The sequence below is a fragment of the Mustela nigripes genome, chromosome 1, assembly GCF_022355385.1.
Source record: "Mustela nigripes isolate SB6536 chromosome 1, MUSNIG.SB6536, whole genome shotgun sequence".
Lineage (NCBI taxonomy): Eukaryota > Metazoa > Chordata > Mammalia > Carnivora > Mustelidae > Mustela > Mustela nigripes.
In genome coordinates this window covers 90,509,638-90,533,606 of record NC_081557.1, presented here as the reverse complement: position 1 = coordinate 90,533,606, position 23,969 = coordinate 90,509,638, and the positions used below count along the sequence as shown (strand labels likewise).

At 49.4% G+C, this 23,969-nt stretch overlaps 3 protein-coding genes across 3 annotated transcripts; all 3 read left to right on the top strand.

Moving 5' to 3' along the window:
• The first annotated feature begins 1,559 nt into the window (after positions 1-1,559).
• Positions 1,560-3,576, top strand: UPK2 (uroplakin 2). Its single transcript, XM_059392618.1, has 5 exons — positions 1,560-1,639; positions 2,112-2,243; positions 2,398-2,536; positions 2,782-2,852; positions 3,186-3,576. Exons 1-5 carry the CDS (start codon positions 1,564-1,566, stop codon positions 3,320-3,322), a joined length of 555 nt encoding a protein of 184 aa, XP_059248601.1. The 5' UTR covers positions 1,560-1,563; the 3' UTR covers positions 3,323-3,576.
• Positions 3,577-5,232: 1,656 nt separating this feature from the next.
• On the top strand, positions 5,233-6,543 carry LOC132012714 (heterogeneous nuclear ribonucleoprotein A1-like). Its single transcript, XM_059392617.1, has one exon. It carries the CDS (start codon positions 5,233-5,235, stop codon positions 6,184-6,186), a length of 954 nt encoding a protein of 317 aa, XP_059248600.1. The 3' UTR covers positions 6,187-6,543.
• A 5,056-nt stretch (positions 6,544-11,599) lies between these two features.
• FOXR1 (forkhead box R1) lies at positions 11,600-20,610 on the top strand. Its single transcript, XM_059392616.1, has 6 exons — positions 11,600-11,729; positions 17,698-17,772; positions 17,856-18,124; positions 18,382-18,605; positions 19,894-20,132; positions 20,582-20,610. The coding sequence occupies exons 1-6, from the start codon at positions 11,669-11,671 to the stop codon at positions 20,608-20,610; spliced, it is 897 nt and encodes a 298-aa protein (XP_059248599.1). The 5' UTR covers positions 11,600-11,668.
• The last annotated feature ends 3,359 nt before the right edge of the window (positions 20,611-23,969 follow it).

The window sequence follows — 23,969 nt, the reverse complement described above, 5'->3', positions numbered from 1 at the left end:
TCCTCTTTCGGTTTGTAGGATGGTGGTAGGCAGACAAAAGCCAAGGCCCAGAAAAAACAGAATTCAATTCCTCACCCCAAGGCAGCCTGTCCTGAGAGACTGGGAAAAACACATCTGCCCCTTATCTCCTCCAAAGAGGATCCGTTGCTTGTGTGTGTGTGTGTGTGTGTAAGGGGCACAGCACAGAGCATGTGGTAATTCAGTCTGGGCCTCTCAGACGAGGCAGTTGACGTTACCTGGAAGCTTATTAGAAATGTAGACTTTCAGGCTTCACCTCAGACCCACTGAATCAGAACCTTCCTCTCAGTGAGATCCTTAGTGATAAATCAGCCCCGGAAATGTGGACCAGAGATGGTCTGAGAGCCTCCTACCCTCTGTTTGGGTCCATGAGTTCTAGCCTCACAGTCACCCCATGCTAGCACTCCAGCTTTGAAGCTCCCCCTCCCATCATGGGGGTAAGGACATAGCCCCCCCCCCCACCCCACTTCCTTACAGGACCCTGGCCCTTCTCTGGGACTGGGGAAGAGAGAATGGTTCATGGCGTCCAGACAACCTTCAGGGATGTAGCTCTCGGTCCCTCCTAGCAAAGTCTCCCTCTGAGTCTGTTTCCACACCTACAAAAGAGAGCCAGTGACATGGACAGCCCACAGTGGCCAGAATGAGAAGTATGGTGGCCCATGCCCTGTGCCCATTGCGAGGACTTTCTCCTCAATTCTCCTCGCTTTCCCCAACTCCTCTCTCGCTTCTGTCTGGTTGAGCCCAGGGGTGGGGGATGTAGTCAGAGGGGTTGTGTGTCTTTTTATTTTCTCCTGCCAAGTCTCTCTCTCCTCCATTCTCCATCAGTTTGACAATGGTGCCGACTGAGGCTGACTGCCCTTCTCTACAGGACAGGGCTGGTGCCCCCCTCTCCTGTTTCTCTGAAAGTCTTCCCTAGCATCTCTTGGCCCCTCCAGAGGACTTTGACTCCCACACACTCCCTGGCACGGACACCCCTCTGCTTCTCCCCGAACAGCAGTGTCTGGGCCTCACTGGCCTCCGTGAGTTGGAACCCTTGGCTCTGCTGCCCCCATCCCCTACTACCAGCCTCAGTTTCCCTCCCATCCTTGCTCATCGAAGGCCCTGTCTGGGGCCCCTCAGCACTCATCTCCTCTTCTTGCACACTAGGACAATCTCAGAACTTGCTGCCCTTCTGGAAGGCTCCCCACATCTGTGGGGAGCCATCCTCAACAGGCCACACTTCCAGAGGCACGTGCAGGCAGGAATGCTCAGGCCCTAATATGTGGGAGTTCTAGGGGAAGGGGTGATTTCCACCCCCACCTTAATAACCCAGCCCCTCTGCAGCTGACTAAGCCGGCAAGATCCAGCTAGGGCATCCCCACTTCTGGCCTGAAAAACCTGTCTGGGGGGCCTGCCCTGAGGCTGTAGGGCCCAAAGGGCAGGTTGGACTGGATTCCCCTCCAGCCACTCCCACCCCAAGACAAAATCAGCCACCGCAGGGGCCTGGCCTCACTTGCCTCTGGAAGCCACAGCCAGCCAGCTCCTGTTCTAGCTCCCGGCCCAGCTATGGCATCCCTCCTGCCCGTCCGGACCTGGCCCTTGATCCTGATTCTGCTGACTGTCCTGGCCCTGGGGGCTGCAGGTCTCTGCCATCTCTGGTGGGGTGTGGGGAGGGACTCTGCGTCCAGCGCAGGAGGCACTGTGCCTTCGGGGCCCTCGAAGAGGAGCTGGTCTGGCCAGTTTGGGGTGGGGGGCCGGTGATGGCAGTGACCAGGCATCAGTCACTGAGCTCAAAGCACACTCCTGGTCCTCTTCCAAACCCGGGAGGCAGAGAGGTGTGGGAAAGGGCCCCAGGCTAAGAATCCCGGTAAGGTTGGTGGCCGCCCCCTACTGGCATCCAGAGCCTGGACGCTGGTGGACAGCCCAGCTTCTGCAGCCCAAGCCTGCCACCTGGTGGTCAGATGAGCAAAGGCCTGTGTTCTGCCCAGGCGTGGCAGAGTGGAAGAGGAGGCGTCTGCATCCTTAGACATGGCCCCCAGGGGTCAGGGCCCCATCTGATGGTGGGGAAGGGGATTGGTTGCCCCAGCTCGAACTCCCTCTTGGCCCCCCAGCAGACTTCAACATCTCAAGCATCTCCGGTCTGCTGTCCCCCGCACTAACGGAGAGCCTGCTGGTTGCCTTGCCCCCTTGTCACCTCACAGGGGGCAATGCCACACTCATGGTCCGGAGAGCCAATGACAGCCAAGGTTTGCTACCCCCTCCCAGGGTGGCCCCCTGATCCCCAGAGACCCTACCCAGGACACCATCCGCACCCCTTCCCCAGCTCCTGCCTTCCTATAACCCTTCTCCTGGGCCACCCATATTTCATATTCCATACTTCACCCCCAACTTGCTGCCCAGTGGTGAAATCTAGCTTCGTGGTGCCTCCATGCCGTGGGCGCAGGGAGCTGGTGAGTGTGGTGGACAGCGGGGCCGGCTTCACAGTCACCCGGCTCAGCGCATACCAGGTGACAGACCTCGTGCCAGGAACCAAATACTAGTAGGTCCCAGATCCAGGGCACCTGTGGGAGGGGGTGCAGGGAGAGAAGATGGGTCCTGACATTTGCTGGTGGGGAGGGATCTGGTCAGCTTGGGGTAAGAAAGTAAGGATACGGCTGAAGGGATCAAGAGCCTAGAGGAAGGCACGGCTAGGAAGGGGGAGGCCTGGGCTCTCTCCCTCTCTTCCCAAATCCCAGATAATCACTGAGGAGTCTCTCCTCTCTCTCCCAAACCTCTCCACAAAAGCATTTCCTACCTAGTGACGAAGGGGACATCCACTGAGTCCAGTAGAGAGATCCCAATGTCCACACTTCCTCGTAAGTAAATCAGGGCCCTCCAAATCTTCCCTGGGCTCCCTTAGCTTCTTTGTGTACCTATATCCTAGCCCTGAGCCCTTGGCCTTTTAACTGCCTGTCGACTCATCTCATAAACTAAAGGTTCTCTGTGGGTAGGGATCGTGTCCAATTAGTTTCTGTGTCCTCAGTGGCCAACACAGGAGATGCTTCATAAACATTTACATGATGAATGTGTGGCTCAGCTGACTGGTTGGTTGAATAAATGGATGAAGGAAATCTGGGTGAGCCAGAGAGCCTCAGGTTGGGACAGGGGCTCCTCCTGCCCACCAAGGCCTCCCCTGCCTCTTCTGACAGGAAGGAAGGTGGAATCCATTGGACTGGGAATGGCCCGGACGGGGGGCATGGTGGTCATCACAGTGCTGCTGTCTGTCGCCATGTTCCTGCTGGTGGTGGGCTTCATCATCGCGTTGGCCCTGGGTGCCCGGAAGTGAGGAGGCCAGCGCCAGGCAGCAGGCCTCCATGAGGTCTGGGACCCTTTCCATTTCCCCAGCCTGGGTGCCTGCCTCCTCTGCTGAAAAGACTACCTGCTCCCAGTCCTCAACCATGGCTTCTAAGGGGCCTTCACCTCTCCTCCCTGCCCCCTCTCACTGGAGCCTTTTCCTCCCTCTGCCCTCCCCTAGGTCCCTGGTGCCTCCCCTTCCCCCACTCCCTATAATCCCCTCAGCCCACTCCTGTCAGAACTGACGCTCCTCCCACTTCTCCTCTTTAATCTCACCCCCCCCCCAACAATTCACCCTTTCGTCAGTAACAGAAATCCCCTCAATAAAGTCTGACACCACATCTGCCCTGTGTTTCCCTTCTATGGGCTCCACCTGGGGGTAAGAGAATCCTCCTTAGGCAGCAGATGCTCCCCATCCCCTCCCTGCCCCACAACCCAGAGCAGCTGGTCACTGAGGGAAAAGAGCAGGAGTGGTCCCCTTTCCAATACATGTCCCTTGTAAGGATCAGTGACTTTTTTTTTTTTTAAGATTTTATTTATTTATTTGTCAGAGAGAGAGGGAGAGAGCGCGAGCACAGGCAGACAGAATGGCAGGCAGAGGCAGAGGGAGAAGCAGGCTCCCTGCTGAGCAAGGAGCCCGATGTGGGACTCGATCCCAGGAGGCTGGGATCATGACCCGAGCTGAAGGCAGCTGCTTAACCAACTGAGCCACCCAGGCGTCCCAGGATCAGTAACTTTTGTATTGATCTTAGAGGAAGTACAGGATCTTTAAGGTGATCTTCAAGACCAGCCCTCGTTCTTTCCCCTCACAGCTCCACCATGTTCCCTCCAATATCCTGTGTTCCTTCTTGCCTCAGGGCTCTTGCACAGATTATTCCATATGCCTGACTTGCTCTTATGACTGCCCCCAACCCCACCCCACACCAATTGCATAGGTAACCCACCTCCAGGGAAGCCTCTGACCTCCATCCCCTCACTAGGTTCCCCTATCCTGTCTTTCATAGCATTACTCTGGTTTATAATTATGTTTATGTGGTTATTCTGTTGTCTTTCCCAGTAGACTGTATGTTCCCAAGAGCAGTCATTTTGTTCCCAAGGGCCTGCAGTACCTGTGTTCCACAGTGCTGGGGGCATAGTGGGTACTCAGTAAATATTTGTTGGATAAGTGAACAAATGAATGAATGAAAGTACAGTCCCTTGAAGAAAAGGTGGGGACTGGGAAAGCGCCAAAAATTGTAAAAACAATAAAAAACAACAAACATAGAAGATGCTGGAACAATGGCCTTAACAACCCCTTTCTAGAGCAACCCAAGAGCCTGGGAGACAAAGGCAATGGAAGAGAGGAACAACAGTATTTATTCATTCAACAAACATTAACTGAGCATTTATTATGTACCAGGCACTACTAGAAGGGCTAGGAATAAAATGTAGCAAGGCATTGTTCCTCCTTCATGGGGTTTATGTGGAACTCAATGCAAAAAACAGATTTCCAAAAATGTGAACGAGTAAATAAGTTAAATAAAAAGTGTGGTAAGTGTTGGGTGCCTGGGTGGCTCTGTTGGTTAAATGTCTGCCTTTGGCTTAGATCATACCCCAGGGTTCTGGGATCAAGTCCCACATCGGGCTCCCTACTCTGTAGAGAGCCTACCTTTCCCTCTCCCACTCCCCCTGCTTTTATTCCCTCTCTCACTGTGTCTCTCTGTCAAATAAATGAATAAAATCTTTAAAAAAGACTTTATTTATTTGAGAGGGAGAGGGAGCACAAGCAGGGGGAGTAGCAGGCAGATAAACCGTCTTAAATGGTAGACTGATTTGAAAAGGCCTATTAAAAAGTAGATGCAGCTTTCTGCCTGTGGACACTGCTGAGTAAGCATCGTTAAAGTCTCCCCTCCCACCGCCATCATGTCTAAGTCAGAGTCTGAACAGCTGCGGAAGCTCTTCATCGGAGGTCTGAGCTTTGAAACAACCAATGAGAGTCTGAGGAGCCATTTTGAGCAATGGGGAACACTTACGGACTGTGTGGTAATGAGAGATCCGAACACCAAGCGCTCCAGAGGCTTTGGGTTTGTCACCTATGCCACTGTGGAGGAGGTGGATGCAGCCATGAATGCAAGGCCACACAAGGTGGATGGAAGAGTTGTGGAACCAAAGAGGGCTGTCTCAAGAGAAGATTCTCAAAGACCTGGTGCCCACTTAACTGTGAAAAAGATTTTTGTTGGTGGCATTAAAGAAGACACTGAAGAACATCATCTAAGAGATTATTTCAAACAGTATGGGAAAATCGAAGTGATTGAGATCATAACTGACCGAGGCAGTGGCAAAAAGAGGGGTTTTGCTTTTGTAACATTTGATGACCATGATTCTGTAGACAAGATTGTCATTCAAAAATACCATACTGTGAATGGCCACAACTGTGAAGTAAGGAAAGCGCTCTCTAAGCAAGAGATGGCTAGTGCTTCATCCAGCCAAAGAGGTCGAAGTGGTTCTGGAAACTTTGGTGGTGGTCGTGGAGGTGGTTTTGGTGGGAATGACAACTTTGGTCGCGGAGGAAACTTCAGTGGTCGAGGTGGCTTTGGTGGCAGTCGAGGTGGTGGTGGATATGGTGGCAGTGGGGATGGCTATAATGGATTTGGTAATGATGGAAGCAACTTTGGAGGTGGCGGAAGCTATAATGATTTTGGCAATTACAACAATCAATCCTCAAATTTTGGACCCATGAAAGGAGGCAATTTTGGAGGCAGAAGCTCTGGCCCTTATGGTGGTGGAGGCCAATACTTCGCCAAACCACGAAACCAAGGTGGCTATGGTGGTTCCAGCAGCAGCAGCAGCAGCTATGACAGTGGCAGAAGGTTTTAATTACTGCCAGGAAACAAAGCTTAGCAGGAGAGGAGAGCCAGAGAAGTGACAGGGAAGCTACAGGTTACAACAGATTTGTGAACTCAGCCAAGCACAGTGGTGGCAGGGCCTAGCTGCTACAAAGAAGACATGTTTTAGACAATACTCATGTGTATGGGCAAAAAAACTCGAGGACTGTATTTGTGACTAATTGTATAACAGGTTATTTTAGTTTCTATTCTGTGGAAAGTGTAAAGCATTCCAATAAAGGGTTTTAATGTAGATTTTTTTTTTTTTGCACCCATGCTGTTGATTGCTAAATGTAATAGTCTGATCATGACGCTGAATAAATGTGTCTTTTTTAAAAAAAAAAAAAAAGTAGATGCATTACAATAACTTTTTATTCAGTCTTTTATTATTTATTTATTTACTTGACACACAGAGATCACAAGCAGGCAGAAGCAGGCAGAGAGAGAGAGAGGGGAGAGTTGGCTCCCTGCTGAGCAGAGAGCCTGATGCGGGACTCGATCCCAGGACCCTGAGATCGTGACCTGATCCGAAGGCAGAAGCTTAACCCATTGAGCCACCCAGGCACCCCTTATTCAGTTTTTTTTTTTTTAAAGATTTTATTTATTTATTTATTTGACAGAGAGATAGCAGAAGTAGGCAGAGCAGAGGCAGAGGGAAAGAGAGAAGCAGGCTCTCTGCTGAGCAGAGAGCCCGATGTGGGGCTTGATCTCATGACCCTGGGATCATGATCTGAGCCAAAGGCAGAGGCTTAACCCACTGTGCCACCAAGATGTCCCCTTTATTCAGTTTTTTAAAAAATATTTTATTTATTTATTTGACGCAGAGAGAGAGAGAGAGAGAATAAGCAGGTAGAACAACAGGCAGTGGAAGAAGGAGAAGCAGGCTCCCGGTGGAGCAGGGAGCCTGATGCAGGGCTCAATCTCAGGATGCTGCGATCTTTTTTGTTTTTTCAGATTTTTAAAAATATTTTTAAATGTATTTATTTGTCAGAGAGAGAGAGAGAGAGCCAGCGAGTGAGCACAAGCAAGGAGAGCAGCAGACAGAGGAGGGAGAAGCAGGCTCCCTGCTGAGCAGGGAGCCCAATGCAGGACTTGATTCCGGGACCCTGGGATCATGACCTGAGCCGAAGGCAGCCACCCAGGCATCCCCCCAGGACCCTGGGATCTTGACCTGAGCTGAAGGCAGACGCTTCACCAACTGAGGAGCCACCCAGGTGCCTCCTCCTTATTTTATTTTTTTTAAGTAGTCTCCACAACCAACATGAGGCTTGAACGCACAACCCGAGATCAAGCGTCTCATGCTCTACCCACTGAGCTAGCTAGGCACACCGAACACAAATTATTTTTACAATTAGAGAAATTAGCCTTAGAATTACTATTAGAGATAATAAAGGTAGAGTCTAGCAAATTTTCAAAAGGGAAGCTGTTGTTTTCACTTTAGTTGAAAAAACTAAATTTATTTATTTATAAATTTATTAATTTATCGAGGGTCTACTATATGCTAGGTACTCAAAGTTTCTGGACCATTAGACAAGCCACAGGCAGTGTAGTACAGAGTGCATAGGCTCTGATAGGGAATCCAGGATGCACAGAGGAACCAAAGGGGGCTAGTTCACCCACTGGCCAAATCTGGGACAATTTTATAATTATAAAATTTTATAACAATTATAATAAGTTGTTAAAAATTTTTTAAAGATTTTATTTATTTATTTGACAGAGATCACAAGTAGGCAGAGAGGCAGGCAGGGTGGGGGGGAAGCAGTCTCCCCACTGAGCAGAGAGCCCAATGTGGAGCTTGATCCCAGGACTCTGAGATCATGACCTGGGCTGAAGGCAGAGGCTTAACCCACTGAGCCACCCAGGCACCCCAATAAGTTGTTATTATTAATAATTACAAATAATCCACTCTAAGAATCCTTTGGGTCCATACAGACAATAAACAAACAAGTATGAGATAAGGGAACGCCCGGCTGGCTCAGCTGGGGGAGCATGCAACTCTTGACCTCAAGGTTATAAGTTCAAGCCCCATGTTGGGTGTAGAAGTTACTTAAAAATAAAATCTCTACCTCTTGGAGTTAAAAAAAATAAATAAATAGGGGTGCCTGGGTGGCTCAGTTCATCAAGCATCTGCCTTCAGCTCAGGTCATGGTCTTAGGGTCCTAGGACCGAGCCCTGCACTAGCTAGCCCCCTGCTCAGCAGGGAGTCTGCTTCTCTCTCTCCCTCTACCCCTCCTTCCAACTCATGCTCTCTCTCTTAAATAAATAAAATATTTAAAATATAAAATAAAATCTCTTTTTAAAAAATAGGGACACCTGGGTGATAGAGTTGATTAAGCCTCCAACTCTTGGTTTCAGCTCTGGTCAGGATCTCATGATCCTGGAATCAAGCTCTGTATCAGCCTCTTCATTCAGCAGGGAATCTGCTTGGACTTCTCTCTCCTCTTCCTACCTCTCCCACTTGTGATCTCTCTCTCTTTCTCAAAATAAATAAATAAATCTTTAAAAATATATATGAGATACAGAAAAGCTCTTCCTTGCAATAGAATGTCAGTTAAATAAATGGGAAAGAAATGATAGATTTAGAGAAATCATGATTTTACACCCATGATAGTAATGATTGATTCAGGCAGGATCATAAATGGATACTAGAATTAATGGGCCTAAGCTTGGTGAGGACTAGATTTTTTTTGTGTTGTGGGTTTTTTTTTTTTTTAATTTTTTTCAAGAGCAAGATTTTATTTTTTATTTTTTATTTTTTTTTAAAGATTTAATTTATTTATTTGGCAGACAGAGATCACAAGTAGGCAGAGAGGCAGGCAGAGACAGAGAGGAGGAAGCAGGCTCCCCACTGAGCAGAGAGCCTGATGCGGGGCTCGATCCCAGGACTCTGGGATCATGACTGAAGCCGAAGGCAACGGCTTAACCACTGAGCCACCCAGGCGCCCCTATTTTTTATTTCTTTTAAGATGTTATTTATTTACCTGACAAAGTGAGAGAGCACAAGTAGGAGGAGCAGCAGAAGGAAGGGGAGAAGCAGGCTCCCTGCTGAGCAGGGAGCCCAAAAAGAGACTAGATCCCAGGACCCTGGGATCATGACCAGAGCTGAAGGCAGACACCCAGCCCCCTGAGCCACCCAGGTGCCCTTATTTATTTTTTTTAAATAAAATTTTATTTATTTAAGTAATCCCTCCACCCAAGGTGGGGCTCGAACTCACAACCCTGAGATCAAGAGTCACATGCTCCACTGACTGAGCCAGCCAGGCATCCTAAGGAACAGGATTCTAGATCAAAGTATCTCCCCACAAATTACTTACTAATTACGAGAGAGAGAGAGAAAGAGAGAGAGGGAGAGAGAGGATAACTACCCTCAAGAAACCTGGTGGTGGGCACCTGGGTGGCTCAGTGGGTTAAGCCGCTGCCTTCGGCTCAGGTCATGATCTCAGGGTCCTGGGATGGAGTCCCGCTTCGGGCTCTCTGCTCAGCAGGGAGCCTGCTTCCTCCTCTCTCTCTCTGCCTACTTGTGATCTCTCTCTGTCAAGTAAATAAATAAAATCTTTAAAAAAAAATTAAAAAAAAAAAAAAGAAACCTGGTGGCTACCACTAAACCAAGTGGTTGAAGTTAACATCACTAATAATGAGACACACTGACATCGTGTGCCTCTTGGTGTGAGTTACTGAGAAGGAGGCAGCCTCTCTCGTGTGATATTCTTGCCCCAAATGCACAATTCTAATTATGAGCAGACATCAGACAGACCTAAACTGAGGGACATTCTACAAAATAAATGTCCTATACTCTTCCCAAAATGTCAATGTTATGAAAGATTTAAAAGGCTGAGAAACTGCTTGGGATGAAAGGAGGACAAAAGACTTGAAGATGAAATGCACTGCGTGAGCCTGAACCGGATCCTAGACCAGGGAGCTAACTTATATAAAGGACGTCGTTGGGACAATTAGTGAAATTTGAATAGCATCTGTATGTTAAATATAGTATTGACTCAATGTTAAGTTTTCTGATTTTGATAAAGGTTTCATTTTGGGCTTTCTGGTTATATATGCCAATATCCCTGTTTTTAGGAAATAACCAATGATGTATTTATGGGTAAAGGGCATTATGTCTGCAAATTACCCTTAGTTCAGAAAAATTACAATAAATGTCTTTTTTACAGAGTGAAAAACTAAAATGTGATAAAATATTAATACTTGGTGTCATTAGTGGATTATAGGATTCAGATATACAAGAATTTTTATACGGTTCTTGGGATTTTTCTGTAATTTGAAATGATTAAAAACCAAATTTTAGGACACCTGGGTGATTCAATCAGTTAAGCGACTGCCTTCAGCTCAAGTCATGATCCCAAGGGTCCCATTTGGCATCCCAGTCAGGATCCTGGGATGGAGTCCTGCCTTGGGGTCCCTGCTCTGCAGGGAGTCTGCTTCTCCCTCTGTCGCGGTCCCCACACCCTGTGCGCTCGCGCTCTCGCTCGCTCTCTCTTCTCTCTCTCTCTCTCAAATAAATAAAATCTTTTAAAACCAACAAAACAAAACACCCTCCTGGGACTCCTGGGTGGCTCAGTCGGTTTTCAGCTCAGGTCATGATCCCAGGCTCCTGGGATGGTGTCCCGCATGGGGCTCCTTGCTCAGTGGGGAGCTTGCTTCTTCCTCTGCCTGCAGCTCCTCCTGCTTGTGCTCTCTTTCTCTCTGACAAATAAATAAAATCTTTATTTTTAAATTTATTTTTTAAAAGATCTTATTTATTTGAGAGAGAGAGAGCACGCGAGCACAGGGGTGGAGTGGGGGAGGGAGGGGAGAAGTAGGGGGTGAAATAGACTCCCGGCTGGTCAGGGAGCCCGTGGTCCCAGGACCCTGGGATCATGACCCAAGCCAAAGGCACATCCTTAACCTCTAAGCCACCCAGGCGCCCCTAAATAAAATCTCAACCCCCTCCCCCCCCAAAAAAAACCCCAAGAAAACCCCACCTTCCAATCCTATCTCCACCAAGTACTATGGGTGAGATCTTGGATAAGCCGCAGAATCTATCAGAACCTCTAAAAGTAACTATTGATGCGATGCCGGGGTGGTTCATCAGGGGTGGTGGTAGGGAAACTTACCAAACACAGGAAGAGCTCCGTGCAAATGCAGAGCGGGAAGACGGCCCGGGATCCCTCCCTTCAGGACCCCCAAGCCCCCAAAAGAAAGTGTAGGAGTTGAAGAGCGAGGTCGCAGAGAGAAGCCGGTGCAGGCCAGAGACGATTAAAGGCGTCAAATTGAGGACTCTCCACACCTGAGCCGGCGCCAACTAACCGGATCCGAGCCCGGGCTCTGAGGAAGTGGGGCGAGGCCTCAGCCTCAGTGTCTCCAGTATCCCACCCCCTGCCGGGCGACCTCTCCTCTCTCTGAAGGTGGACCTGAAACTCCAACACCACGACCTCTGGGCCAGCCTCCATGGCCAGGTCCCGGGCTTGCTGGACTGGGACATGGGCAATGAGTCCTTTCTGGCCTTCACCACCGCGCACCTGCCCCCGGCGGAGCAGAACCGTGAGTGCGCCGGACCGTGGGGGAGGGGCGCGGCGGGCGGCCCGGGTGTCCTCGCGGGGCGCAGGGGCACTCGCCCCCGCCCCCCCCCGCCCACAGACCCCCCCTCGCCCCCACCTCTTGTCCCGCGGGCCAACCTGGAGCCCGGTGCGGTTTTGCGGGCCCTCGCCCCTCCGCTGAGCCCGCGCCCCCTCCCCGCCCCTTCCCCGCCCCACCCACCCCACCTCACCCCACCTCACCCCACCTCACCTACCCCACCTCACCCCACCTCACCTCACCCCACCTCGGGCAAGGAGGCCTCCACGGAGAACCCCCTCTGCGGGCAGTGGGTCCCACCCGGGCATCCATTCGCCAGCCTGCCGCCTGCCACCTCCACCCAGTCCCAGAACCTTCTAGGCCTCACGGCGGCCCTTTTCCCATGGCGCCTACCGCCATTTGGCACACCACACATTTCCCTCATTGTTCTGTTTTTTTTTTAAAGTTAACAGTTTTGTTCCAGGCTGTAGCCCCCCTCTTAGTACATTGGCTGACACCTAGAGGCGCTCAGTATTTGCTGAACCAATGGTTGACCTCAGGGTCTTTAAAAAGAGGACTTTTCTTGGGACCTCAGGGGCAGAGAGTGGAGGTATCACCTCCTAGTTTGTGGTACATTATTGCTATCTGTTCGGGCAAGGTGCTTGGATCAGTCCATTGTCCCCCTTCAGTGCACCCCCCACGCCCTCACCCCACCTTCCCTCACCTCCCACACTCCCCTGTATCTACCCTAATTGTTTTAATATCTTTAATAGGTGTATCTTTGAGAACTATTTAACGTTATTTTCTGTGTAGAGATGACCTTAATTTACTAAATGCTTATTCTCTCTCTTTTTTTTTTTTTCTTGGCCTACTCGCACTATTGTTATTATTTTTTTAAGATTTTATTTATTTGAGAGAGAGAGAGCACTAGAGGGAGGAGGGTCAGAGGGAGAAGCAGACTCTGTGCTGAGCAGGGTGCCTGAGGTGGGACTTGATACTGGGACTCCAGGATCATGACCTGAGCTGAAGGCAGTCGCTTAACCAACTGAGCCATCCAGGCGCCCCTGTTTACTCAAATGTTTTTGAGAGCTATTCTGGTTGCTGAATGAAGATGTGGTTCCTTATTTCTGATGGCTGGGTGGTATTCTACCATCTGTGTATGCTACCTTTTGCATTTTAGTTCTCCTTGTTAATGAAGACTTATATTGTCTCCAGCTCTCTGCCTCCTTAAGTAATGCTAATGAATTCCAAAGTTTTTGTTGAGTAAGAAATATTTAAAGATTTTTATTTATTTGAGATCACAAGCAGGCAGAGAGGCAGGTGCGGGGGCGGGGGGGCAGACTCCCTGCTGAGCAGAGAGCCCAATGTGGGGCACGATCCCAGGACCCTGGGATCATGACCTGAAGGCAGAGGCTTTAACCCACGGAGCCACCCAGGCGCCCCTGAGTAAGAAATATTTATTGAGCACCTCCAATTTGCCAGACGATGTTCTAGACACTGGTAATACATAATGAGTGAAACAGACAAGTCTAAATGAAGCTTACATTCTACTGGGGGCAGACAGACAATCCACATAAAAAATATATAGTATGGTATAAAGTGACAACTAAGATGGGGAAAAAGGACACAGTAAGAGGGCTCGGAAATGGTGGTGGCTGGGGGTTGAGGTGGTGGCAGCCACAGTTTTAAGTAGGGTCATCAGGTTGGGCTTTCTTGAGAACATAATATTGGAGCAGAGGGTTGAAGAAGGTAAGACAGTGAGCCAAAAGGATATTTAGAAGAAAAGTTTCTCAGGCAGAAGAAATAGTCAGGACAAAAGTCCTAAGGAGGCAATATTCCTGGCGTGTTTGAGGCACAGGAAAGAGACCAGTGAAGCTGTATCAAAATCATATACAGAGGGCAGTTCACAGGATGTGGAACAAAGATCTGGAAGAGCCCATGTGCCACTTTAAGGATGTAGGGTTGACTTTGAATAAGTTGTAGCATGGTTGAAAGGTTCTTAGCCAAGGAGTGACAATGATTCCCGAGGGTGTGTAGTTGCATAGGTGGCTGGTACTTAGTTTGGTGCTCTGCTTTCAGTGTCTTAAGATTTTTAATTTTTTTATTCTTTTTTTTTTTAAGATTTTATTTATTTATTTATTTGACAGGCAGAGATCACAAGTAGGCAGAGAGGCAGGCAGAGAGAGAGGAGGAAGCAGGCTCCCTGCTGAGCAGAGAGCCCGATGCGGGGCTCGATCCCAGGACCCTGGGATCATGACCTGAGCTGAAGGCAGAGGCTTAACCCACTGAGCCACCCAGGCGCCCCAATTCTTTTTTTTTTTTAAAGATTTTATTTATTTATTTGACAGAGATCACAAGTAGGCAAGAAAGGCAGCAGAGAGAGAGAGAGGGAAGCAGGCTCCCTGCCGAGCAGAGAGCCTGATGTGGGGCTCGACCCCAGGACCACGACCTCAGCTGAAGGCAGAGGCCTTAACCCACTGAGCCACCCAGGCGCCCCAGATTTTTAATTTTTGAACAAAGAACCCTTCATTTTGCACTGGGCCCTGCAAATTATGTAACTGATCCTGCATGATCTATATCACTGTGGCTGATGTGTTGAATGTGGAGATAAGAAGCTAGTAGACTAGGCTACTACTGTAGTCCAGACAAGAGCTGGTGGTAGGCTGGAGGGTCAGGGTGGTGGCAGAGAAGGCATAGTATAAGAAAGAGAGATTAGAACATGATTCCTTCAAAGTTTTGGCTGGTTAAGTAAAAGGATGGAGTGGCCTCATACTGAGACAGAGGAAACTTCTGGTAGGACAGATTTTTTTTTTAAGATTTTATTTATTTGGGACGCCTGGGTGGCTCAGTTGGTTAGACGACTGCCTTCAGCTCAGGTCATGATCCTGGAGTCCCGGGATCGAGTCCCGCATCAGGCTCCCAGCTCCATGGGGAGTCTGCTTCTCCCTCTGACCTTCTCCTCGCTCATGCTCTCTCTCACTGTCTCTCTCTCTCAAATAAATAAATAAAATCTTTTTTTAAAAAAAGATTTTATTTATTTATTTGACAGACAGAGATCACAAGTAGGCAGAGAGGCAGGCAGAAAGGAAGAAGCAGGCTTTCCACCGAGCAGAGAGCCCAGGACCCTGGGATCATGACCCGAGCCGAAGGCAGAGGCTTTAACCCACTGAGCCATCAAGGTGCCCCCAAACTGAAGTTCCTTGAGATAGTCTGCAAGGCCCTAGCTCCTCATCAGGCTCTCTCCTTATCTCCGACACACCACACTCGAGATCCCAGCCCTTCCCACAAGCCGTTATCTTTGCCAGAAACACTCTTTCCTCTTCCTCCTGCCCTAGTTAATGGCTAGTTACCCATTATGTTTCTGGTTTTTTAAAAGATTTACTTATTTGAGAGAGGGGGAGTGTGAGTGAGTGGGGGAAGGGGCAGAGGGGGAAGGAAGAGAACCTCAAGCAGACCCCCCGCTGAGCACCGAGCCTGATGTGCACCTCCTTCCCTTGACCCATGAGATCATGATCTGAGCCAAAATCACGAGGTTGGATGCTCCCCCGACTGAAAAATCCAGGTGCCCCCATCCTGTTTCTGTTTAAACATCTTTGTAAAATAGGCCTTCTCTGACCGCCTGTCCAAACATAACACACATTTTATCATAATTACTTTGCTTAAGGCCTATCTCCAGGTCTGTCTTGTTCACTGCCGGGCAAATGGGAGGAGCTCAGCTTAACTGGATGGATGAATACGTGGCAGGCTAGAAGCACATCAAGTGTGTATTAGAGCTATGGGCTCAGCACTATGCTGGCTCCTCAGGATTAGGGGGAACTATTTCCATCTCCCCCCGCCCCGCCCCAGGCCCAATGAGTGTCGTCACATGGCAGTTGAATCTAGGTTTTTATCTGGAAAATGAGGTTATACTTATTGGAGAACTCAATAATTAGAAAGGATTCCCATTACGTTACTAATAATGTTCAACATAGTATTTGAAAAGAGGAAAAATACAGGTGTTTCTTTCTTTCTTTTTTTTTATTTAAGATTTTTATTCATTTGTGAGAGTGAGAAAGAGAGTGAGTGGGGCACCTTGGTGGCTCAGTGGGTTGAAACTTCTGCCTTCAGCTCGGGTCATGATTCCAGGGTCCTGGGATTGAGCCCCACGTTGGGCTCTCTGCTCAGCAGGGAGCCTGCTTCTCCCTTTCTATCTGCCTGCCTCTGCACCTACTTGTAATCTCTCTCTCTGTCAAACAGATAAAATCTTTTTTTTTTTTTTTAAAGATTTTTATTTATTTATTTATTTGACAGAGAGAAATCACAAGTAGATGGAGAGGCAGGCAGAGAGAAAGAGAGGGAAGCAGGCTCTCCACTGAGCAGAGAGCCCGATGTGGGACTCGATCCCAGGACTCTGAGATCATGACCTGAGCCGAAGGCAGCGGCTTAACCCACTGAGCCACCCAGGCGCCCCAAACAGATAAAATCTTAAAAAAAAAAAAAAGAGAGAGAGAGAAAGAGAGTGAGTACAAGCAAGGGGAGCAACAGGCAGAGGGAGGAGCAGGTTCCCTACTGAGGAAGGAGCCCAATGCAGAACTCGATTCCAGGACGCTGGGTTCATGACCTGAGCCAAAGGCAGATGCTTAACCAACTGAGCCACCCAAGCATCCTGAAAAGAGGAAAAAGTAGAAAAAGAAAGAAAGAAAAAGACGAAACTACTATTATTTATAGAAAAAAAGAATGTTAAGATAGAAACTATACGAAATCAATATGCAAATTATTAGAACCAATAAGGGCCCAGCAAGTTTGCTGGTAATAAGAACAACATACTAATAAACACTGTTCCTCCATAGCAGCCTGAAGAAACTGGAAAATATAATAATAATAAATAATAAAAATTATATTATAATTAAAATTATAATAATATAATATATAATAATTATGTTATTAAAAATTATATTATAATAAAAATTATATTATATTATATTATAATAATATAATATATTATATTATATTGCAGTAACAATCAAAATTATAAAGTATCTAAGAGTTAACCCATCAAAGAATGAACTAGACCTTCATGGGAAAGATGCAATCACTATTTAAGGACATAAGAGTTCTGAATAAATGAAGACATGAGGGGTGCCTGGGTGGCTCAGTGGGTTAGACCTCTGTCTTCGGCTCAGGTCATGATCCCAGGGTCCTGGGATCGAGCCCTGCATCAGGCTCTCTGCTCAGCAGGGAGCCTGTTCCCCCCGCCCTCTGCCTCTTTGCCTACTTGTGATCTCTCTCTCTGTCAAATAAGAAAATAAAATCTTTAAAAAAAAAAAAAAAGGAACTTCAATTTGGCCCTCATGGAAAGCCATCAGAAAGTTTTTAAGTAGAAGGGTGACAAGATTGGATTGATATTCTAGGAAGATGCTCCAGCTGCCCTGGGATTAAAGATAGAGCAGCAGAGAAACATAAACACCATTCAGGTGCTCCTGGACTTGGGGATTGCCTGGGTGTGGCTAGACCGGAAAGAAGAGATCAGAAGTCAAGAACACTTGCACGTTTCTAGCCTGAAGGACTGGGTAGGTGGCAGTGCCACTTGCTGAGACAAGGTACATAGGAAGAAGAGCAGGAAGATGGAGTTTGGTTTTAGAAATGTTGAGTTCGAAGTGCCTATAGCTTGTTCCGATAAAGACCTCCCATAGGCAGTTCTGTTGATGGGCAAGCAGAGCCGTCTGGCTAGAGGTCAAGATTTGGAAGCCCTCAATTGAGAGATGGTGGCTGAAGTCACAGGCATCCATGAGCTCTCTTGGGGCACAGGGTGTGTGGAGTGAGGAGAATGAGAAGGTCAGAGAGGTCAAATTTGGTGTCCTCATGCCCTGGGGAGAGCCCACAGCTATCTCCCAGAGAAACTTCCAGGCCCAGGATCCTGGGGCAGCAGTGGAAATCCTAGGACGTTTCGACCCTCTTCTATCTTTCTTTTTGTCAGTTGCCAGATATAGACTCCGAATAGTTGAGCCACCAAAAGAACCCGTGAACAAAACAGCCAGCCCTGATGACGATGGTGAGTAGGGGGCAGTAAGTTCTGCTCGGGCCAGATCCCAGAGCCAGCGAGCTGTGGCGCACAACCTCCTTCTCTCCACACAGGCCCAGCCCTTGAGCCCAACCTGTGGATGTGGGTAAACCCCAACATCGTGTTTCCCCCTGGAAAGCTGGAGGTCCCAGAACCTCGCCAGAGGGAGCATCTGCCAAGCACACTCCCCTCCTCTCAGCTGCCCCCCAAAGAGCAAGACTTCGCCAATGCCAGCTGCTCCTCCGAGGCCGCAGCCTTGGAGTCAGAGTCGCTGCCTTCTTCCAGCGAGCAGTCTCCCCCTCGGAAGCGGAAGCGGTTTGCCTCTTCCCCCAGCACCTGGGAGGTAGGAATTTCTGGGCCCGTGGGCAGGACTTGGGGCTATAGGCAGGGCAGCTTCGGGATGATACAGTGGAGAGGTGTTTGCTTAGGGATAACCAAGGGTTAATGGGTTCAGAAATCAGCCGTCCCCCCCTTGGGTTGGGGAGAAGCCCAGACAGGTGGCCCTAGACTACCCCGCTCCCTGCCACTGCACCCCACCCCCACTCCCCCCGGAGCAGAGGCCGTGGAGTTAGGACCAGTTCCTACTCTGTGCTCCTCTAGCTCACAGAAGAGGAGGCCGAGGACCAGGATGACCGCTCCTCTGTGGCTCTCCCGCCCCCTCACAAAAGGGCCCCCCTCCAGAGTCGGAGGCTCCGGCAAGCCAACAGCCAGGAGGGGAGGCTCTGGTCCCGGCCCCCCCTCAATTACTTCCACCTAATTGCACTGGCATTAAGAAACAGTTCCCCCTGTGGCCTCAACGTGCAACAGATCTACAGTTTCACTCGGTATGTGCCCCCGGGGGTACCTATCAGGGGGGAGGGCAGGGACCCTGGCCTGATACTTTCCGATCTGCCCATGGTCCTGGGCTGCTGCCTTGGCTTCCCATGTGGGTCTGAAAGGATAAGTGTGTTCCCAGGCCATCTTTCCCAGGCATTGCTTCGGGTTGTCTCCAGATGTGTGTCCACGTAACCTGTGTGCGGGAAGATATCCACATCCACTCTCTTTCACATCTAAAAAATCCACCTGGTTTTTTTATTGTTTTTTTTTGTTGTTGTTTTTAAATATTTTATTTATTTATTTGAGACAGGGATTACAAGTAGGCAGGGGGGCAGGGGCGGGGAGAGCAGGTTCCCTGCCAAGCAGAGAGCCTGATGTGCAGCTCCATCCCAGGACCATGGGATCATGACCTGAGCCAAAGGCAGTTAATCCACTGAGCCACCTAGGCATCCCCAACTTTTTGTGGTTTTTTGTTTTGTTTTTTTTTTGTTTTTTGTTTTGTTTTGTTTTAAGATTTTATTTATCTCTTTATTTGAGAGGGAGAGGGAGCACAAGCAGGGGAACAGCAGAGGGAAAGGGAGAAGCAGGGAGCCTGACATGGGGCTTGATCCCAGGACCCTGGGATCATGACCCGAGCCAGAGGCAGATGCTTACCTACTGAGCCACCCAGGTACCCCTATACCTTAGTTCTTTAAAAAATAATTTCACCTGGGTCAGAAGTTCTCCTATCCTTCCTGTCAGGAATTTTCCAGTAGAAAGTCTGGTTTCCCCAACAGCGTCTCGCAAGCTTTCCCTTTGGGCTGTCCTGCCGGCCATTGCCCCACACACTCCCAAGGGAGCCCAGTTGAATCACATTTAGCTTTGAGAGTCGTGTACACAGGAGTGTGAGGAGCTTCCCCGACCTTTTCCCTCTAGCGGGCGAGTCTTGGAATATTAATCCACCAGTGGTGTCCTTCCTTGACCTGGATTCCTCTCACAGGAGCTGATGGGCCTGATTCTCTTCTGTTCGCGTTGCAAGTCTCAGTCCTGAGCCCTCAGAGGGAAGGAGGAAAATGAGCCTGGGAATGCGAGCAATAAACTGGGTTTAAAAGATGAGGGTTTGGACAAGCAGCACACCAGGTCGGGTTTTGCCATGTGTTCCGTCAGCAAAGAGCTGGTCTTTGAGGCCGTCTTGCCATTCTCCCCCCCGTGAGAGAGGGGCTGGGGCTCCTGGCCCCTGGGGGAGAACAGGAGTCTCAAGACAGGGCCTCTCCCCCAGGAACTGGGCCCTTCCTGACCATTCCTCCCTATCCACAGACAACATTTCCCCTTTTTCCGGACGGCTCCGGAAGGCTGGAAGAATACCGTCCGTCACAACCTCTGTTTCCGAGACAGCTTTGAGAAAGTGCCGGTCAGCATGCAGGTCGGAGCCAGCACGCGGCCCCGCTCCTGCCTCTGGAAGCTGACCGAGGAGGGTCACCGCCGCTTTGCCGAGGAGGCCCGCGCCCTGGTCTCCACGCGCCTGGAGAGTATCCAGCAGTGCATGAGCCAGCCAGGTGAGAGGCCCTGTCACGCCAGGGACCCAGGGCAGGGGACCCGACCGTCGGGCGCAAAGCTGAGTGTGCAGGGAGGGAGCCTGGTTCACACTATTGGGGGGGGCACCTCCTGTGGGAAGGGGAGAAGATGCCAGTGGCCTGAGACCCTGGGGTAGTGCCTGCCCGAGATGGGACCCCACCCCACACAGGCATGTCCTGGCAGTCCAGAGGGAGGACAGAGAAACAACTGAGGTGCAGTTGACCTCATAGCCCGTGGAAATGGTGACCACACAGTGAGAGAAGCGGGCTATGAGCAGTTATGTGCAAAAGAGGCTTTTTCTTTTTCTGGAGACCTAGTGGCCTTTGGGCCTTGAGGGAGAAGTAGATTATCTGCTGTGACATGATCTGTGCTGAGGGAACAGCAGTTGCAAAGGGCGGATAGATTCTGTTGACTCTTTTTTTTCTTACAGATGTGATGCCCTTCCTCTTTGATCTTTAACTCCAAGAAGCAGGAGTCAGCCCATCCCGTATTAAAGTTACCTGCAGCAGCCTGGTGTGTGTGTGTGTGTGTGTGTGTGTGTGTGTGTGTGTGTGTGTATGGTCGGTCTCTGGGGCTGGGAACAGGGTGGAGGTGGAGGTCAGCTCTGAGGCTGGAAGTGTGTGTGTGTGTGTGTGTGTGTGTGTGTGTGTGTGTGTGTGTGTATGGTCGGTCTCTGGGGCTGGGGACAGGGTGGAGGTGGAGGTCAGCTCTGAGGCTGGAAGTGGATACCATTGGCCTGGTGTCCCACAGAGGGAGCCCACGTCCTGCTTTGCCCAAAGGAAGAAAACACTCAACCCCCTTCAGGATCCTGGAGCTGTTCCCATTTTTCTGGATTATGAGGACAGTCTTGGGAGATGCCAGCTCAGAGCAGCCTACCACTCACAGGAGGGGTTGTAATCAACTGGGAACAGTGGAAAGAAGCCTAAGGAAAGACATCACTGTGGGGCAGTTGAAGGAAAGACAGACCCTCCTAGCAGGCCAAGAAGGAGCAGTGAAAAGGGCAAACCTTTCAAGATTTTACTTACTTATTTGACAGAGAGAGCACACAAGCAGGAGGGAGTGGCAGGCAGAGGGAGAAGCAGGCTCCCGGACCCTGTGGAGCAGAGAGCCTGACATGAGGCTCCATCCCAGGCCTTTGGGATCACACCTGGAACTGAAGGCAGATGCTTAGCCCACTGAGCCACCCAAGGGTCCATTTAACTGTTTTGAGCAAGGGGTGGGAACTTGGAGCCAAGATTCGGGCCCATCCCCCTTGCTGTTCCTCTCCACCACGCCCTGCAGAAGCCAGAGCACCCGTGGATTGAGTTCTTAGCGGCTTCAGATCCCAGCCAGGCTGCTGTGCTTTCCTGGTGGCAGGAGCTGGTGTCCAGGGTAGGGCCAGGTGCCAGCCTCAGGTCAGAGGGGAATACAGAGAAGCCTCGTGGGCTGAGTGAGAAAGGAAAAAGGGTATTTTGTCGTTGTTGTTTGTTTTGGTTTTGGGTTTTTTTAAAGATGTTATTTATTAGAGAGAGGAGAGTGAGAGAGAGCACACAAGCAAGGAGGAGGGAGGAGGAGAGCGAGAGAGAGGGAGAGGCGGACTCCCCACTGAGGAGGGAGCCTGACAAGATGCTTGATCCCAGGACCTTGGAATCATGTCCAAGGCAGATTCTCGATGACTGAGCCACCCAGGCACCCCAGGAACAAAGTTTAAAGCTGTATCCCAAGCCCCAGACATTCAGACAGTGCTTGAAGACAATACTGAATTTGGATGACCTCGCTCATTCCTTCTCCTGCTCTCCCCTTGCCCCCCAGGGGTAGCCTTTGACCTTGAAGAACGGGCCCTTATACCTGGGGCTATAGACAAGGAGTTCAGCCAGGAAACCAACTTGGTATTACAGCTAAGCAGAAAGTATTTGTTGCATCATTTTAAGATATACTGAACTTTTCAAGAATGCAACTATTCTGTAAAGTGAAGGATAATTGTGGGCTTTTTTGTTTTTTGGAAGTTTACCAAGAATTGTTTGCCATTTCAGAAAATCACTTCACTGACAGCAAAGCTGCTCTGATATTTAAGTTACCGATACCACACGCTTGTATGAGTCTGTGTTTATGTCTGCTGTTCTCATGGGGAGTCTACATGTATAAACAAATATTTAGTTATTATATAAAGGCAGCCAATATAAAGAAAAATTATTTTCAATACACATTTGAATATCCTTTCTTAAATCTAAACTCTTCTCACCATAGGTATGTGCAAATTTCCAACTATCTCATATTTTCAAATCTTGTTTATCTATTGAAATGTACTTTTTTTCATAAATTTCTCTACCTTTATTTTTGTTATATTACAGTTAAAGTGTTATATCCACCTTTTAAAAATTACATGTGTTAGTAAATTATTTTATCAGTAAGATTCAAGAGGTAAAAACAGTTTTTTTTAAAGATTATTTATTTATTTGACAGAGAGAGGGAACACAAGCAGGGGGAGAGGGAGAGGGAAAAGCAGACTTCCCACTGATCAGGGAGCCTGATGTGGAGCTCAATCCCAGGACCCTGGGATTACGACCTGAGCTGAAGGTAGCTGCTTAACAACTGAGCCACCCAGGTGCCCAAAGCAGTCTTTTTTTTTTTTAAGATTTATGTATTTATTTGAGAGAGAGGGGTGTGGAGGGGAGGGGGAGAGGGAGAGGGAGAGAGAATCTCAAGCAGACTCCCTGCTGAGCACAGAGCCTGTCACGGGCTGAATCCCACACCCTGAGACCACGACCTGAGCCGAAACCAAGTCAGATGCTCAACCAACTACGTCACCCAAACACCCCAAGATGGTAAAAACAGTCTTACAAATCGTTTGCTCTATTCCTAGGGTGTTAAGGCTGGTGGGGTAGAGAACCAGTGAACCAAGCAACAGGTAAAATATAGTTCCTGCCCAGATGTGCTCACACACAGTGACATCGGCAACCAGTGAGGACAACGCGTGTTTATGTCCAGCCCCCCAGAGCCTAGCGTAGGGCTTGTCAGGTAGTAGGATCACGCTGTTTGTTATGAATGGTCACTAGTAACTTCTCTGAGAGGCACATTCCATATTCTCTGGAAGCACGGAGAAGACAACAACCAGCTCTGTCTGGAGGAGTTAGGGAGGGCTTCTCGCAGGAAGAGTTAGCACTGGGTCTTCTTCCCAGGTCTAGAAAACAACAGCCTCTACTTGTCCAGAAGTGCCCAAAGCCAGCTGGGCTCTGTGGGGCACTGCTGATGCTCCTAGGAGGCAGGGGGCAGGCTGAGGAGGTGCAGAAGAGCAGCAACAGGATGGAAAGAAAAAAATCACCGGTTCCAAGGAAAAGACAGGACAGACCCGGGCAGGTGCCTGGTTGGAGCAATGGCCTTTCCCTAATGCACTTGGAAGTGCTTTGTGATTCTCTCCTCCGAGACCACCTGCATGCTAGTCTCTGTGTGATAGCCACTGGGGAGTGGGTGGAAGGACCATATCATTCATGTCCTTCACCTCTGGACCCACCCAGCCCTGAGCAGCCAGAGCACCGCCCCCACAACACCAGGTGCTAAAGATACAGTGAAACCCAAAATGGTCCTTCTCTCAGAATTTTCAGCCTAGATAGAAAGATATTAAACAGGGTGTCTGGGTGGCTCAGTGGGTTAAAGCCTCTGCATTCGGCTCAGGTCATGGTCTTAGGGTCCTGGGATCGAGTCCCGCATCGGGCTTTCTGCACATCAGGGAGCTTGCTCCCCGCCCCCCTGCCTGCCTCTCTGCCTACTTGTGATCTCTCTCTCTGTCCAATAAATAAATAAAACCTTAAAAAAAGAAAGATAGGGGCACCTGGGTGGCT